This window comes from Oncorhynchus nerka, linkage group LG12 (genome assembly GCF_034236695.1).
Source record: "Oncorhynchus nerka isolate Pitt River linkage group LG12, Oner_Uvic_2.0, whole genome shotgun sequence".
NCBI classification, from domain to species: Eukaryota; Metazoa; Chordata; class Actinopteri; order Salmoniformes; family Salmonidae; genus Oncorhynchus; species Oncorhynchus nerka.
This window is the reverse complement of record NC_088407.1, coordinates 69176418-69193923: the sequence shown is the minus strand read 5'-3', so window position 1 is coordinate 69193923 and position 17506 is coordinate 69176418. Positions and strand designations below refer to the sequence as shown.

At 44.2% G+C, this 17506-nt stretch overlaps 1 protein-coding gene across 1 annotated transcript; it reads right to left on the bottom strand.

Annotated features, from left to right (window-relative positions):
* Positions 1-273: 273 nt before the first annotated feature.
* Positions 274-15548, bottom strand: calm1a (calmodulin 1a). Its single transcript, XM_029675747.2, has 6 exons — positions 15442-15548; positions 9330-9360; positions 5586-5729; positions 2675-2781; positions 2336-2471; positions 274-1450 (listed from the first exon to the last, which is right to left on the bottom strand). The coding sequence occupies exons 1-6, from the start codon at positions 15442-15444 to the stop codon at positions 1422-1424; spliced, it is 450 nt and encodes a 149-aa protein (XP_029531607.1). The 5' UTR covers positions 15445-15548; the 3' UTR covers positions 274-1421.
* Between the last annotated feature and the right edge of the window lie 1958 nt (positions 15549-17506).

Sequence of the window (17506 nt, the reverse complement as noted above, 5' to 3'; positions counted from 1 at the left end):
TAGTAATGGCCAAATTCAATATTTTAGCTTTATATCAAAATGGGTCCTAAAATTCCAAATTAAATCGCTAAATGATCCCTGGTATGACAATCTTAAAACAATTCCATACATGGTTTAAGACTGAGGTTAATAAGTTAAAGGACAGAATCTTCAAGGAGAGACATTTGAGTTATCAAACCTGTCCTATTCTAATGTAATACAAGATCACTCAGTGTCGCAACCAACAGATGTGCATGCACAAAGCACACAAAGGAAAGGGTGGGAGAGTTAAGGTTAAAGTTCATGGTATTTTATTGAAAAAAAAATTATAATCAAAGACTAGCATGTACAACTTGGAATGAAGGTAAACTGAACTCAAGATGGACAGTCTAGAGAAGACTCTGGTGTTGAAGACCCTATGATGCGCTGTAGGTCACTCAAAACCCACACGCAACCATGGTCAGAGTCGAGAAACAGAAGGTAGAAACATTGACGGTACATCCGCATTCCCTTGCCAAAAAAAAAACAAAGACTTCCCCTAGCAGGTAAAAAGATCTCCAGCCCACCTCCCACCCTTGAATCCTACCCAAAGTTTCACGCACAACAAGGAAACAGAACTCCAAATATTCCCAACATGCCAAACATAGTTCTAAATGTATTTATTTTGTAAATGTTCATCATCTTAAAAATATTAATTTTTGTAATGAATTAAGCAAACTGCAAAAGGTCCCATTAATTCCATCTCTATGTGAGTTTAGTACAGTGGAGGCTGCTGAGGGGAGGACAGCCCATAATGGCTGGAATGGAGTGAATGGAATGGCATCAAAGACATCGAAACCATGCGTTTGAGCCATTTGATACCATTCCACACATCCCGGTCCAGCCATTATCACAAGCCCATCCTCCCCAATTAAGGTGCACCAACCTCCGGTGGTTTAGTAGGACTCCCCATCCCCATCTCGTGAGCTCGTCTCTCAATATAGACTGCACCAAAACCCACCAACGGTACCCATGGCACCGCTGTGGAATCAGAGTGAGCCCATTGGCCAGACTGCGGCACCAGTCTCAAGCTGCATGCATGAAGAACAGAAACATATATAAAATGGTCAGCCCAAACATTACCACTAGCAACTGGAACCAATAGGCAGTTCACCAAGTGCTTTCTTTAGTTGTTGATTGTTGTTGTCGTTTTGTTTACAGGTATTATTTTATTACTGATGTCTAAACTCGTCTTTGGGGACAGGACCACTAACCAGTACATGCAGATAATTTATTTTTGCTTAATTTTTTAAACTTATTTTATGTGGACAGATTTGTCATTTTTCAACATTCAGTTATGTTTTCTATACAGAAACAGTATGATTTTTGCAAGAGGTAAGTAAAACATGTGACTGATTTTTTTTTTTGTCTTCTAAGGAGGCCAGGAGAAGGGTAGGAGAGCTTCATTTTGCTGTCATCATTTGTACAAATTCTGTGGACAAAAGAGCAAAGCAAAAACAAAATAGACATGAGAACAAACAGAAACCAACCAACCACTGATCAAACTTCACAGATCCAGACATAATGAAATAAAACATGTCCGTCACAGACAAATCAAGACATACAGCTCATAAAACTAATTAAACTGTTATCGGTCATCGTCATAGGAGACTGTTTACATAAGTCCAACATCCCATTACAGAGAGATGGACCAATTATATAAGAAAGAACAGGGGGCTCAGGATGGTAGAAAGGGATGAGTGAAGAGGGGGATGAGAGTGGTAGAGAGTGAAGAGGGGGATGAGAGTGGTAGAGAGTGAAGAGGGGGATGAGAGTGGTAGAGAGTGAAGAGGGGGATGAGAGTGGTAGAGAGGAGGGGGATGAGAGTGGTAGAGAGTGAAGAGGGGGATCAGGCAGTACAAAGTGATGAGAGAGGGGGATGAGAGTGGTAGAGAGTGAAGAGGGGGATGAGAGTGGTAGAGAGGAAGAGGGGGATGAGAGTGGTAGAGAGTGAAGAGGGGGATCAGGCAGTACAAAGTGATGAGAGAAGAGGGGGATGAGAGTGGTAGAGAGTGAAGAGGGGGATGAGAGTGGTAGAGAGTGAAGAGGGGGATGAGAGTGGTAGAGAGTGAAGAGGGGGATCAGGCAGTACAAAGAGATGAGAGAAGAGGTGGATTAGAGCTGTAGAGAAGGGATGCAGGGAGCAGTAGAAACAAAAGACTGGCTCTACTGTACAGTAGCATGGTGAAGTTGACTGAGTGGGTGACAGCTGTCCTGACTCAAGGCCCCCCATAGGGACACTGCTGAGAACTACTGTACACTCCCTCACAGCAGAACAAGATCGGGAGAGAGAAAAGTTCCATTGTCCTCTTCTTACCTTCATAGTTGACCTGTCCATCTCCGTCGATGTCGGCTTCTCTGATCATCTCATCGACCTCCTCGTCTGTTAACTTCTCTCCCAGGTTTGTCATGACATGACGGAGCTCTGCTGCACTGATGTAACCATTCCCATCCTGCAGGGGAGACGATGTGAGGAGTGTGTGACCTCACAGTAAACACACCTGCCTTTTACAAAGGCACTTTAACATACCAATGTAATTTATGTATGCAGTAAGAGCAACCATACAGGATATCACTGACCATATACTGCTTGACAAACAAAGGCAATGTATACATGAGGTGAATAAATAAAATCAGTCACAAAAACAATTCTTACCTTGTCGAATACCCGGAACGCCTCGCGAATCTCCTCCTCGCTGTCTGTGTCCTTCATTTTCCTGGCCATCATTGTAAGGAACTCTGGGAAGTCAATGGTTCCATTGCCTGGGAGATGGAGAGAAGGAGAGAGGAAGTGGAGAGAGAGAGAGAGGGTTTGGCTTGCTTTTTGTAGACTGTTGGAAAGGGGGAGACCAGTAGAAGTGGATAGGCAGAATTGATAGTTACTTATCTGGGATTAAAACCCCAGTTGCAACAGGCCATGCGTTGTCTAGAGTGGGCTGTGTATGGTAGACTACGACAACAGTGTAATAGGAGGTACAGTCGAGTGATTTTTCTGGATAAAAAAAAGGGGGGGGGGCTTAGGAAGGTTTTTTTTATTGATCAAAAAGGGGCGTATGTGGTGGGTGTGGCAGGGGGCATGCCAATGGGCACAGTCAGCGTGGCCAAATTTGAGAGAACATTTGAGGCCCCCCATCTTGGTAGTGTAGAGACATTTAGCCATGTTTAACCAAATTCCCTGCAATTCTATGCATTTTGCCATGGCTAATGCGGTGTTATTTTGCTCAAACAAAAACCAATACTTTAAATTAATAGTTTTTGAAATGTTTCAAATTCTCACTGATTCTAGATTTTATTTAAGCGATTTACTTCTCAAAAGGTTATATTATAAAACACTATAAGTCCATTATCTTTTCTACATACTTTATATCTGGTTTTAGCCGTTTACATTGAAACGTTTCTCTACCCTACATTGTTTCGACTTAAGCGGCCCCAAAACAAAAAAAATGAGGCCCAAGTATTTAAATGGATGAAAAATCCCAGCAGCCCTCAGCTGTTTAAGTGTGTGATCATGTGTGATTCCTGGGGAAGACTGTTCTCCTGAGCACACAGCTGTCCCCTCCCTTGGTGGTACATGGCTGACATACAGTTCCCCAGTGAATCAATGCACATCTGTTCTCCACTCTGCATGTCCCTAGTGTGTGTGAGATATATATATATATATATCACACACACACACACGTGTGTGACTATTCCATTACATATACAGGGCAGTAGGCTTGGGCGATGTGTAAATACCCCAGTATACACTATTTACACATACCAACAGTATGATTTTCAATATCATAAACATAACTTAAAAAACAATAATAATTTGAGTTGGGGGGGGCTCCCCCGCCTTGCGGAGGCTGCGGGATGCGTGCGAAGCCACTGCTTATAACGCTAAGTTAACTATCTTAAGATGTGCCAAATAACATACTCAGCTCAGGGCACTAGCTATGCAGTTGGTTTGCTAACTTGCTAGTGGCTATGGCAAGATCAAGCTTCTTAGTTACAGCAGAGACAGTTTCCCTCTTGCGTCGAGATCCATGCTGCCTAAATTGTTTTGTGTGAACCCCCCCTCCCAGAAAAATACCACCCCTTGTGTGCATTTCCAGAGTCTGGCTAAACCCTTTGGAGAAGAAACTCACACTGATCATAATTAACCTGGATTAGTCTGGGCTAGTCAGGAGTGTGTGTGTGTGTGTGTGTGTGTGTGTAACCGAGATGTCTCCAGGTACAGCCCTCAGCTGTTTAAGTGTGTGATCATGTGTGATTCCTGGGGAAGACTGTTCTCCTGAGCACACAGCTGTCCCCTCCCCTGGTGGTACATGGCTGACATACAGTTCCCCAGTGAATCAATGCACGTCTGTTCTCCACTCTGCATGTCCCTAGTGTGTGTGTGTGTGTGTGTGTGTGTCTGACTATTACATTACTTATATAGGGCCATATAATGCACAGACTGGCTGTTTCACCTTCCTCAGTGTGTGAATAACTGGACTGCTACTGTTGTTTGTGTGTAGGCAGGGTCTACCACAGCTGATGTGAACCATTTCCCTGGGCCGTGGGGCCTCAGAATGTACAGCCCAGCAGAGCAGAGCGGATTATGTCATGGATTTCACTAGGCCATTATTACCTACGGCGGTTATTTAACTGGCTTTGTTGCAGCCAGTCGCTCGGTCTGCCTGACCTAGATAGTCAGACAGTCAGAGAGAAGACATGGTGTTCAATGAGAACACCTCCAGTCCAAGCACTAACACAAGTTAGGACGTGGATGAACGCATCAAGAACTCGATCAATAAGAATCACTACTCATCACCATCAGATTGACTTCCAGAAGGGAGATTAGTATAGAGAGCAATAGTAATGGTGACTTTTTGTATGCACTAACTCCACCATGTTTCATTGGATAAAACCTATGGGAAAGTTTAGTTTTTGGATACACTGCGAAAATAAAGTGTGTGTTAAATCACAGGTTTAGGAGAGCTTATAAAATTCGCTCAATGAGATAATTCACTAAGTTACGTTAGCCGATGAAGATTAGGAAAGATTTATATAATCAAAAAATGCCCAGGTCTCATTATTCATAAAAAGGTCATGTTGACTGATATTATCTCAGAACAAAACAAATAAGATCTAAGCCTGTGTTTACCTCAGACCTTATTTTCAGCGTTTATCCCAAAACCCTATTCTTTCACCATAGGAATGGCTGAACGAACCAGAGGTTACGTTGTTTTTAGGACTAGATGCTGGTTAACTCTATAGTGACTGAACCGACACACACACAGCCCAAGGAAATAGAGTAGTACTTCTGCCACTCCTTACTTACATTCTCAGCTTCTCCAGAAATCCCAGTTGAAGGATTCTCACCCAATTCCAGGAATCCACCACCTAGGATTTCTGGAAAACCTGGAACTTTACAACCCTAGTTGGACACACTCCAGGGTGAAGTTTCCCCATAGCTACAGACTTAAGATCAGCTTCCCCTCCCCAAATCCTAACCATTACAGGTGAAAATTATCAATTGAACCAAGATCAGCATCTGGGACAACTTCACCAAACACTGTTGGACCCCAGCAGGCGGAACTCACCATCAGCATCGACTTCGTTGATCATGTCCTGCAGCTCAGCTTCTGTGGGGTTCTGTCCCAGCGACCTCATCACAGTGCCCAGCTCTTTGGTTGTGATGGTGCCATCGCCGTCCTTATCGAACAAGGAGAATGCCTCCTTGAACTCTGCAGAAAATAAGATTTGTGTGTCCAAAATAATTACAAGGAAAAATATCACATCTGAGCTCCAGTAAAAACTTGATTAGACAATTAGTCACCGACCCGTAGCACTCACGTCTGTAGCCATTGAAGAGCTTTGAAAGGCTGGTCATTGCTCACATCAACATCATTATCCCAGAAACCCTAGACCCACTCCAATTTGCATACCGCCCCAACAGATCCACAGATGATGCAATCTTTATTGCATTCCACACTGCCCTTTCCCACCTGGACAAAAGGAACACCTATGTGAGAATGCTATTCATTGACAGCTCAGCGTTCAACACCATAGTGCCCTCAAAGCATATCACTAAGCTAAGGACCCTGGGACTAAACACCTCCCTCCGCTACTGGATCCTGGACTTCCTGTCGGGCCGCCCCCCGGTGGTAAGGGTAGGTAACAACACATCCGCCACCCTGATCCTCAACACGAGGATCCCTCAGGGGTGCGTGCTCAGTCCCCTCCTCTACTCCCTGTTCACTCATGACTGCACAGCCAGGCACGACTGCAACACCATCATTAAGTTTGCTGATGACACAACAGTGGTAGGCCTGATCACCGACGAGACAGCTTATAGGAGGTCAGAGACCTGGCTGTGTGGTGCCAGGACAACAACCTCTCCCTCGATGTGATCAAGACAAAGGAGATGATTGTGGACTACAGGAAAAGGAGGACTGAGCACACCACATTCTCATCGATGGAGCTGTAGTGGAACAAGTTGAGAGCTTCAAGTTCCTTGGTGTCCACATCACCAACAAACTATCATGGTCCAAACACACCAAGACAGTCGTGAAGAGGGCACGACAACCTATTCCCCTTCAGGAGACTGAAAAGGCTTGGAATGAGTCCCCAGATCATCAAAAGGTTCTACAGCTGCACCATCGAGAGCATCCTAACTGGTTGCACCACTGCCTGGTATGGCAACTGCTCAGCCTCCGACCGCGAGGCACTGCAGAGGGTAGTGGGTACGGCATCAAAACTTGGTATGGCAACTACTTGGCATCCATACATCACTGGGGCTGAGCTCCCTGCCACCCAGGACCTTTATACCATGCGGTGTCAAAGGAAGGCCCAAATAATTGTCAAAGACTCCAGACACCCTAGTTCTCTCTGCTACCGCACAGCAAGTGGTATCAGAGCGCCAAGTCTAGGTCCAAAAGACTTCTTAACAGCCATAATCCAACTAATCAAATGGCTACCCAGACTATTTGCATTGCCTGGCCCCCTCTTTTATGCTGTTGCTGTTTTATCATCTATGCAGTCACTTTAATGCTACCTACATGTACATATTATCTCAATTACCTTGACTAAACAGTGCCCCTGTACCTCCTGAATATAGCCTCGCTATTTTTATTTTACTGCTGCTCTTTAATCATGTTACTTTAAACTGCATTGTTGGTTAAGGGCTTGTAAGCAAGCATACCCGTTGTATTTTGGCGCATGTGACCAATACATTTTGATTAGACTTATCTTATCTAACCTCTTTGAAAAAAAGGGTTCTTTGAGGTTATACAGTGCATTCAGAAAGTATTCAGACCACATCCCTTTTCACATTTTGTTAGGTTACAGCCAGATTCTAAAATGGATGAAATAGTTTTATTCCATCAATCTACACACAATACCCCGTAATGACAAAGCAAAATCAGGATTTTAGACATTTTTTCAAAATTTGACAAACTGAGCTCTTCAGTAAGGCCATTCTAATGCCAATGTTTTTTCTATGGACATTGCATGGCTGTGAAATCAATTGTCTACACCCGTCAGCAACAGGTGTGGCTGAAATGGCCAAATCCACTAATTTGAAGGAGTGTCCACATTCTAGACAATTCTGTGCTTTCAACTTCATGGCAACAGTATGGGGAAGGCCCTTTCTCATTTCAGCATGACAATGCCCCCATGCACAAAGCAGGTCCATACAGAGATGGTTTGTCAAGATCAGTGTGAAAGAACTTGAGTGGCCTGCACAAAGCCTTTGACCTCAACCCCACCAAACACCTTTGGGATGAATTGGAACGCCGACTGCGAGGAGCCAGGCCTTGTGGATGAATGGAAGCAAGTCCGCAACATCTACTGGAATGCCTTCCTAGAAGAGTGGAGGCTGTTATAGCAGCAAGGGGGGGAACCAACTCCATATCAATGCCTATGATATTGGAATTAGATTCTTGATGAGCAGGTGTCCACATACTTTCGGTCATGTAGTGTAGCTTACAAATAAGCACATTATTTTTTACATTTATTAAAAAGTTAAGCAAAGTTGATGATTTCATTCAAATATATGAAGCTAAAGTCAAATAAGCTATAGCTAGATAACTAAACGTTATTAGAATTTGAGCACCGTATGTAAGCTAGCCATCTAGCAGGAAAAAGCTAGGCTACTTGTATTAGCCACTTTACAAGCTAGCCAGCCAATGCTTACAAATAAATATAATGGAATATGCCAAATCGAGCTACAGACCTAGCCTGACATTGCAATTAGCTAAATGTTACTGTATTTCAGTATGAAGTCAAATGAGGGGACTGTTTCCTGAAGCCATTTGAAGACTGCTGCTGACCCTTGATGAATGCAGGTGATGGGCTGTGGGCTGACTGAGAAGAGGTATGCATCTAAATGATTTATAATAAGTCTTGGTGATTCAATAGCCTAGTTAATCATGACATGATAACACACCATGTTTTGCTCGTCTGCTGCTGCTGACAACTGCATGTCAATTGTTCTTCTAATCTACATCAGAAAAATGATAAGTCTGCAGAGCATTGTCTCAATTTTGGTACATTAACTCATGTTTTGCTACTTTTTTCTTCTTCCCAGCACATATTGTGCTGTTCAATAAAGGAGTCAGCTGGAGTTGGTACCCGAGACTGACGTGGGCAATTGTTCAAACAAAGAGACGCCTCCCTGGCTACCAGTGCATATTTCCAAAGTATGTTTGCATATAATAACAAAATATAAATTATGCTGCTCTTTTGTCCATTATTAAAAATGGTTTATTATATTCTTAGCTAAAATTAATACTATTTATAAGTAGTAGCCATAATTCCTAAATTTCACCATACAGGGTTCTGTATTCCAGTAATCACACCTAAGCCTGACCTCCTGGGCTATGGAAAGACTTGAAAAGATTACATTTGTTCATTGTAAAGGTGAGCGGATAAAAGTATTGTCAACAACAGGTATGTCTGCTAAGTCTCTGTCTGCCATTGGTGAGGTATCTGCCCATTATTAGGGCCGTATAAAATCTACGTTGAGAACGCGGCTGGAATCACGAAATCCAGACATTAAAACGCAATTCAACAATGTTCAAAAATGTATTCAACTTGGTAGGAAATTAACTTATTACCATACGACATGAACAAACTGCATAAGTGATTTGTATATTCCTTCAACCTTTTGAAGAGGCAACAGCACAGGAATGTCCCTCTGTGTGTGCGTGTTGGTCTACCACTTTGTGTAGCCGTTAGTGATGATGCTAATGTCAGGTTTTCATCAGTGGTCAGGAGCTAGCAGACGCCTCACTCACATTAAATATTCATTCACAGCTCAAATGTGTGTGTGCTGAACTGCTTACCGGCAATCTGCTCCTCTGTTAGTTGGTCAGCCTGAGGACAGAGAGGAGAAAAAAAGAAGAGAAATGGCATTGTATTTTGGATAACGACTCTGAACACAAGCAGCACTACAGAAAACTGCCCAATTTCTTCCCTTTCCATCCTAGCCCACCTCTGAGCAGCAGATATTAGCCAGTGATCTCTGAGCAAGAGATCAGATGTTATGTAGCCAAGGTAACGATCCAGCTAAGGCAGAGCAGAGAATACAGTAACCTGGTGGAGAAGACACCCTGTCTGTCTGTGCTGTTAAGTTACAATGCCACGGAGGAGAGGCCAGGCCAATCATTGCACAGCAGTTTAACATGCATGTTGATTGGCTCCTCTGCTCCTCCCTAGAAAATGACCAAGGAGGCCAATGGACAATACTTTATGCCGATAATAAATAATACCATTTTTACAATAACTTTTTCCAGAGACAACCATTTATGCAATAACACATCAATTATAAAACTATACAATGCATATGACTTTATTTTTAACAAGTTAACAGTCATCTATTTAAAATGGTCAATCTCTTGATAAACTGAGTAATCAAGATAGGTGAATTCATATTCAATGGGAGTGTATGCATGCATGGAGTTATTGAGCTTGTTTTGGCTGATTCCAGTAGTCTTTGGGGCTACACATGACAAACAATCTGATTCCCTTTCATCTGGGTCCATGTTAGGCCTACTGAACATTATACCCTGATGAAGACAGCTTGTCGGTCGAAATGTTGGTTATTCAATTATTGCTTCTGAGCTCCTAGAGTGTGCGGCTCTCCTTTTCTTTTTCAAGTGTTCTACTCCGCTAGCCAGCACCTCGCCTAAACAGGTGTTCTACTCCGCTAGCCAGCACCTCGCCTAAACAGGTGTTCTACTCCGCTAGCCAGCACCTCGCCTAAACAGGTGTTCTACTCCGCTAGCCAGCACCTCGCCTAAACAGGTGTTCTACTCCGCTAGCCAGCACCTCGCCTAAACAGGTGTTCTACTCCGCTAGCCAGCACCTCGCCTAAACAGGTGTGATTTGTTTCGCCTCCAGATAGGCCTACTTGCAGGAGTTTTATGAGAGAACAGTGCGCTCGCGCTATAATGGGGAAATCGTCCGTGCCGATATTATCGGTTGTTCTCTACGAGTCATCACACAGTGGATCTCATATTTACATTTCAGCAACACGGCTCATCTGCTGACGAGATATGAATACAATGATCACATTGGGATGAAACGCCTCCCTCTATGGAGGTATGCAGGACACATTTCCCACTTTAATTTAATATATGCCTACAGTAAACACACACAATGCATGAGGACAGTAAACACACACAATGCATGAGGACAGTAAAGACAGTGGTAGTCACATTTAGAGAACACTTCACACCCAACCAGCCATGTTCCCCACAAAATCTGCTCTCACTCTACACGTCTACTAAAGAGAACCGTCCAAAATTAGAGCCTGTTCTACTATCTCCATTCCCACCACCACTCATACAGTAACCGGAGCACACCACAGCAGCTACCCCATCAGATCACTCATACAGTAACCGGAGCACACCACATCAGATCACTCATACAGTAAACCGGAGCACACCACAGCAGCTATCCCATCAGATCACTCATACAGTATTCAACCAATTTCAGCTTCCCCATCACTCAGAGAAGGCATAGCAGAGCGTTGGGACCTGAAACTCGTAAAAATGCAGGTCGGTCAGGTCGGCTACCAGCCTCTTTGCCTTTGGCTGGTCCTGCCAGGTATCTGCTATCCTCGTTTCTGGCTTGCAGTCCAGAAGTAGATTACCCTTCTTGGGCTTCCCATTGGACCCCCCGGCCTTGGAGGGGACGACATCCATGGCCTCTCGCACCATCACCAGCCCCTCGGCCAGGCACTCCGCACGTTTGGTGTTTATGTTGCCCTGGCGCCTGATGTCCCCCAGCTCGGTCTTGGTGATCTGCAAGCCATTCTTCATGTCCTGTACCTCTTTGACCACGCTATCGATGCGACTATTGGTAGAGTCCACCAGCATCTGCAGGAAGGACTTGTAGTTCCTCTCCTGCAGCTCAATCAACTCTTTATAGAAGAACTGCTGCTGGTCTAGAAGCTCATATAACATGGACAGAGAAACCAGGTCATCATCCTGGTAGCAGGGTGCCTTCTTGGGCAACATGGTTCTCCTCGGGCTCCTCAGCCTGCCTGTCTGGATGACTGGAGCTGTGCAGGTCAGGTCTCTGGCTGCTAGCCGTGGGGAGCTGTGTCAAGTCTCCGGGAGTGGGGCTCAGCTGGCTGAACTACGCACCAGACAGAGGAGGACTAGACTGATAAAGAAGCAGGGTTTACCTGACCTGAAGCCTGAGGTACGGTGGCAGTGATGGAGTGATGTGACTGACTGGCTACCTCCCCTGTACTGTAGCGGCAGCCTAACATTGGGGCTGCTGTCTGTACTGGATATCTTTGGGAATCCTAACTTACACATGGGACGTTTCAACAGAAGCACTGGGGTTAATGTATCGTGTTTTGCTTTTCGCCACCCCGCCGACCACAATCCGGACTGTCAGCGCAGTGATACAGTTACAAAAACCAACGAGGGGGTCTGAAGGATAATTTCCGTGATTAGGGCCTGGTCACATGATGCTTAGGGTCCCCTGCCAGGCTAGCTGGACAGACAGAGCCACAGCATCCAGGGCCAGAGAGGCTAGATGCTTAAGCTGACGGCTGTCTGCCACAAGATGAACCCATCCGCCGCATCCCCCCTTTGTTGTTGAAGAAATTCCTAGTGGAAACACCGTACCTCACTGTGATACATAGGCTTTAATTTAGGGCTAGACTATACAATGGCTTTGTTTTTCTCTGAACCATCCTTAGGCCCTTAGCCTCTTTCTCTCTCCCTGAACCAGTAGGCCTTCTTTACTTTTGGCATTATCGGTTTGTCTTTGCTTGCATGTTTGTTTCTCTGGTGTTACCTAAACACCTCTCTGTTTGTACAGTCTTTCCCGGTCCTGTACGGTCCTTTTTTCTTGTCCGTGGCTCCCTCGGTCTCTCTCCCTCTGTTGGGTTCCTTGAGCATTGGCAGCAGCAGCATTCTCTGGCAGTGTGCCCAGAAGGGAGGTCCTCCTCCTGCTCCTCACCCTACTGGATCCTCAGGGCCAGCCCACTGTAACCCCAGCCTATAGCATGAAACGCTGCTGAAGCCCAGCCAGGACCTTCCTCTCTCTGGCCCCTCGGGCAGGGAACGAGACCCCAACACACACCCCCAACACACATGGCAGCCAGAAATCTGGCCTGGATTAGCAAGAAATGAGAGCACTGCTTGCTGCCATAGCTGCAGCTATCCTATCCTGGCCCAGAGACCTAAAAACACCATAGCTGCAGCTATCCTATCCTGGCCCAGAGACCTAAAAACACCATAGCTGCAGCTATCCTATCCTGGCCCAGAGACCTAAAAACACCATAGCTGCAGCTATCCTATCCTGGCCCAGAGACCTAAAAACACCATAGCTGCAGCTATCCTATCCTAGCCCAGAGACCTAAAAACACCATAGCTGCTGATATACTATCCTGGCCCAGATACCTAAAAACACCATAGCTGCTACAGCATGGCATAGCCACTTTCACGTCGACAAGTGGTCCCTGAGGGCCATGTGGTGGTGGTAGTGTAGTGACACACAGAAGATTGGGAGTGAGGGCTTCCTGTCACTGCTATGTCCCATCTGTGTCTGTCTGCTCACATGACTGGAGCTCCACTTTTATTTAAGTTTATTAGAACAGGGACAATGTACAACATCTCAGAAATGAGAAGTGATGCTTTGCACCAGACGCCAACATAGAGCTACAGCAGAGGGATGGAGTTAATCAGACACTACCCCTACATATGAGCATGTAACATCACGTGCAGTGATAGTGCCTAGTCATCGTCTATAGATTCATAGCCTCCACCCAACCTCGCTCATAAATCTCTTGCAGCAATATTCAGCATATCGACATCAATTGGTTATGCTGCTTATTGTTGAATTTACAACTTATTGTTACAGAATGGTAGCCCTAGACAGAAGAGCACCCCCCCCCCCTGGCACTGCCAAGGCGGTCAGGCACCCTGCATTTAGGTTGTGGCCATTCCATGCCAGTAAAACGAGAATAACAAGAATCCAATCAGACAGTGCAATGGCCTTTTCTACATGGAGTCGCCACACTAACTCTGATAGAGCAGATCAGCTCAATACACTGGGGCTGTCTTCTAGCACGTTCATTTCCTTGTTAGGGCACACAGCAGGATCCTGTGGCGTGACCAATACATTTGAAAATGTGATTTGATTTAGAGCGGGGCAGGGTCAATGTCCCCACAACTACAGCAGAGAGCAGAGGACCCACCCGTCTACTGAGGCATTACTACAGACGAGAGCAGAGGACCCACCCGTCTACTGAGGCATTACTACAGACGAGAGCAGAGGACCCACCCGTCTACTGAGGCATTACTACAGACGAGAGCAGAGGACCCACCCGTCTACTGAGGCATTACTACAGACGAGAGCAGAGGACCCACCCGTCTACTGAGGCATTACTACAGACGAGAGCAGAGGACCCACCCGTCTACTGAGGCATTACTACAGACGAGAGCAGAGGAGTGGAGTCGACACAACCTTTTAGTACACGCCTTCACAGCACAGCAACACACATCTAAAAACATTCCTTCTTACGATTGTCCACCTCAACCAATCAAACATTCGAGCGAGGGCCGAAACAGTGGACAGACGGATTCAGAGACTACAATCCATAGCTTTGTAATCCCCACATTGGTGGAGACAGTACTTCCATGCTTTTGGAGAAACAATGTGTGCATTGAGCACAAGAACATGACTTACTTTGAGAATCATGTTAACGCTGTTCTCCCGCTGCTATACAACCCAATCCCTCCCAGGGAGACAGGCATAGAAAAGGATCTTGGAGGTTGAACCTCCTGTGACAATGGTAATTACTAACTGAAAAACAACATGATATATGGAACAATGTAGATCTGTGTATAAAAAGTGGTAAGACCAAGGCATAAATCAAACATGGTCATGTCAGAGATAGGGCAGCTACAGTTATTCCAAGAGTATCATATCACGTTCGGCCAGACAAATAGTATACAAGAATGTCACAGATTACATTTTTGATCAAATTGAAGCCATTGGTGTTTAGAAATCGTATAACAAGTCTATCAATTATTTGTAATTACCATAGAAAAAAAAGTGACTGACAGCATGCATCTAACTCCGTTAATATTGCAAAGACGTAGACTTTAATTCTTTAGATGGAGTCTCCTGAGGCAGAAAGATAAATGAAACGATGCATTCTACATCATACAACAGTAATAGAACCTGAAAAAGACTGATCATAGTAAAAATGATACACGATCTGGTGAACTGCTGGTTCATAGTGGCAAACGCAATATCTTGTCAAATTCCTAGAACATTGTATATAATTCTGAATTACAGTGATTTTATGGGGGCGGGTGTACGATAGGTACAGCGGTAGATCGTATGCACTGCTCCCTCGAACCGCATCAGATATTTGTTCGCTGCATTGAGAGGTCCGCTTGTGCATGTGGAAAATATTAAAATCTCAATGGTTGTTCAGCTTTATATCGATCATAATTGGATAGCCCACATTCTATATTACACATATATTATGTTACAGAATCTTAACACGTTCCATTACCGGATCAGTACACGGGTTTGTTAAACATTAAAACCATAAAATGCTACTGTTTCACGGGCGCATGGAGTCAGGTCTGGCTCGCTGACATGAAGTAATTGCCTCGATCATCATCAGACAAAAATATACTTTTGAGTTATCATCATTCGTCTTAAATATCGCTCCATCAAAAACACAATCAGCAATGCATAGGAATTGTAGGAAGGATCCTATAATCAATCATGTAACACCCCAAAAATCTGACAAGCTAGCGTCGACGCAGGATCACTCCGACCGTCACTCAACGGTTCACGCGAATCTTCCTCTGCAGGAAAAGCATGCATTCATGCAACGAGGAAACCTTACCATTGCTTGAAATGATATTGAATTAAAAATAATATTTCCAACGCAGCACATGATATAATACTCACCATGTCTGTCGGCGCTGAATGTGTTAGTTTTCTAAAACTAGACTACGAGATTGACCAGTTCCCGGGACCTCTACTGATGGGTTGAAGGTGTGTATCTCTCGCGATCTCTGTCTATATAGCTTGGTGTATTCCTCCGCCGCTGAAAACCCTTCTCACTCACTTCCGCATTTTCCCACTGCAGGACAGGCAGCATGTATCACTCCCTCCCTCCCTTCTCAGAAAACTTGCCTGACAGAGTTGTTATTTGTATATTTAAAAAGAAACTTTATTTAACTACTCAAGTCAGTTAAGAACACATTCTTATTAACAATGACGGCCTACCAAAAGGTAAAAAGGCTTCCTGCGGGGAAGGGGGGTGGGATTAACACTTTTAAAAAATCTATTAGGTGGAAAAATAGGACAAAACACACATCAAGACAAGAGAAACAACACAACACTACACAAAGAGATACCTAAGACAGCAACATAGCATGACACATGACAACACAGCATGAAAGCAACACAATATGACAACAACATGGTAGCAACACAAAACAAGGTACACACATTTTTGGGCACAGACAACAGCACAAAGGGAACAAAGGTAGAAACAACAATACATCACACAAAGCAGCCACAACTGTCAGTAAGTGTGTCCATGACTGAGACTTTGAATGAAGAGATTGAGATAAAACTGTCCAGTTTGAGTGTTTTTTTGCAGCTCGTTCCAGTCGCTAGCTGCAGTGAACTGAAAAGAGGAGCGACCCAGAGATGTGTGTGCTTTGGGGACCTTTAACAGAATGTGACTGTCAGAACGGGTGTTGGATGTGGAGGATGAGGGCTGCAGTAGATATCTCAGATAGGGGGGAGTGAGGCCTAAGTGGGTTTTATTAATATGCATCAACCAGTGGGTCTTGCGGTGGGTACACAGAGATGGCCAGTTTACAGAGGAGTATAGAGGGTCATGATGTGTCCTACAAGGAGCATTGGTGGCAAATTTGATGGCCGAATGGTAAAGAACATCTAGCCGCTCAAGAGCACCCTTACCTGCCGATCTATAAATGATGTCTCCGTAATCTAGCATGGGTAAAATGGCAATCTGAATCAGGGTTACTTCGGCAGTTGGGGTGAAAGAGGAGCGATTACAATAGAGGAAACCAAGTCTAAATTTGACTTCAGCCTGCAGCTTTGATATGTGCTGAGAGAAGGACAGTGTACAGTGCAGTGGCACAAAAACCTAAAGCCACACACATAGAACAACACAGACCAGTGACCAATTTGCCTTTGGCGCCAGGAAGCCTAGCGGTAAGAGCATTGGGTTAGTAACCAAAGGGTCACTAGTTTGAATCCCAGAGCTGACAATGTGAGCAATCTGCCAAGGCACTTAACCCTAATTGCTCCAGGGTAGCTGTTGATATACTCTCCAAGAGTGTCTCAGGGGAGTTGGGATATACAAAAAAATAAAAATAAATCCAATTCACATATGCATATATATAATACTCACTTGTGGCCTACATATGTGAAATAGGACAAATATAAGCACTCACCAAATGTGTTTATTATTTCATACAGACAGTATCTGACACTTACTGGTACAAGTACTCCTACTCATATATTAATACATTTGGATTTGACCAGCCATTCCTTGAGTTATTGTTGCATTGGAGATAAGCAACACCAGACAGAGTATTAAAAAGAAAAAGTACACATAAGATGTTGTTGGTAGAATAGCTGGCATTCCAACATCACTTCATGATAATTGAAGCTATGAAATGTGCACTACATTATTACTTTAAAAACAAAATAGGCCGATGGTGATAATCGGACAATAAGAGATTTATTTAGGCTAGCCTATTTGTCATATTGAATTAATATTCATTACCCAACATCAATCATTGACAAAATGATGAATAATGTAGTTTTATAGTTGGCCTGTTTGGCTATAAAACTGATGAAAATGACATATTTATTTCCAATGTTTTTGCAAACTCAGAATCAACTTGTTTTCAGCATTTGTCATGAAATCTGAAATATATAATTTCTTCTAAAAATGAAATTACAAGGAGCATGCCTTCAGGGGATCACT

Excerpts from the sequence above, each read along its gene's own strand:
- calm1a (XM_029675747.2), bottom strand. Across the intron at positions 2,782-5,585 it reads CAACGAAGTCGATGCTGATG|GCAATGGAACCATTGACTTC; the intron begins GTGAGTTCCGCC and ends TCCATCTCCCAG. Across the intron at positions 1,451-2,335 it reads TGGACAGGTCAACTATGAAG|AATTTGTACAAATGATGACA; the intron begins GTAAGAAGAGGA and ends TTTTGTCCACAG.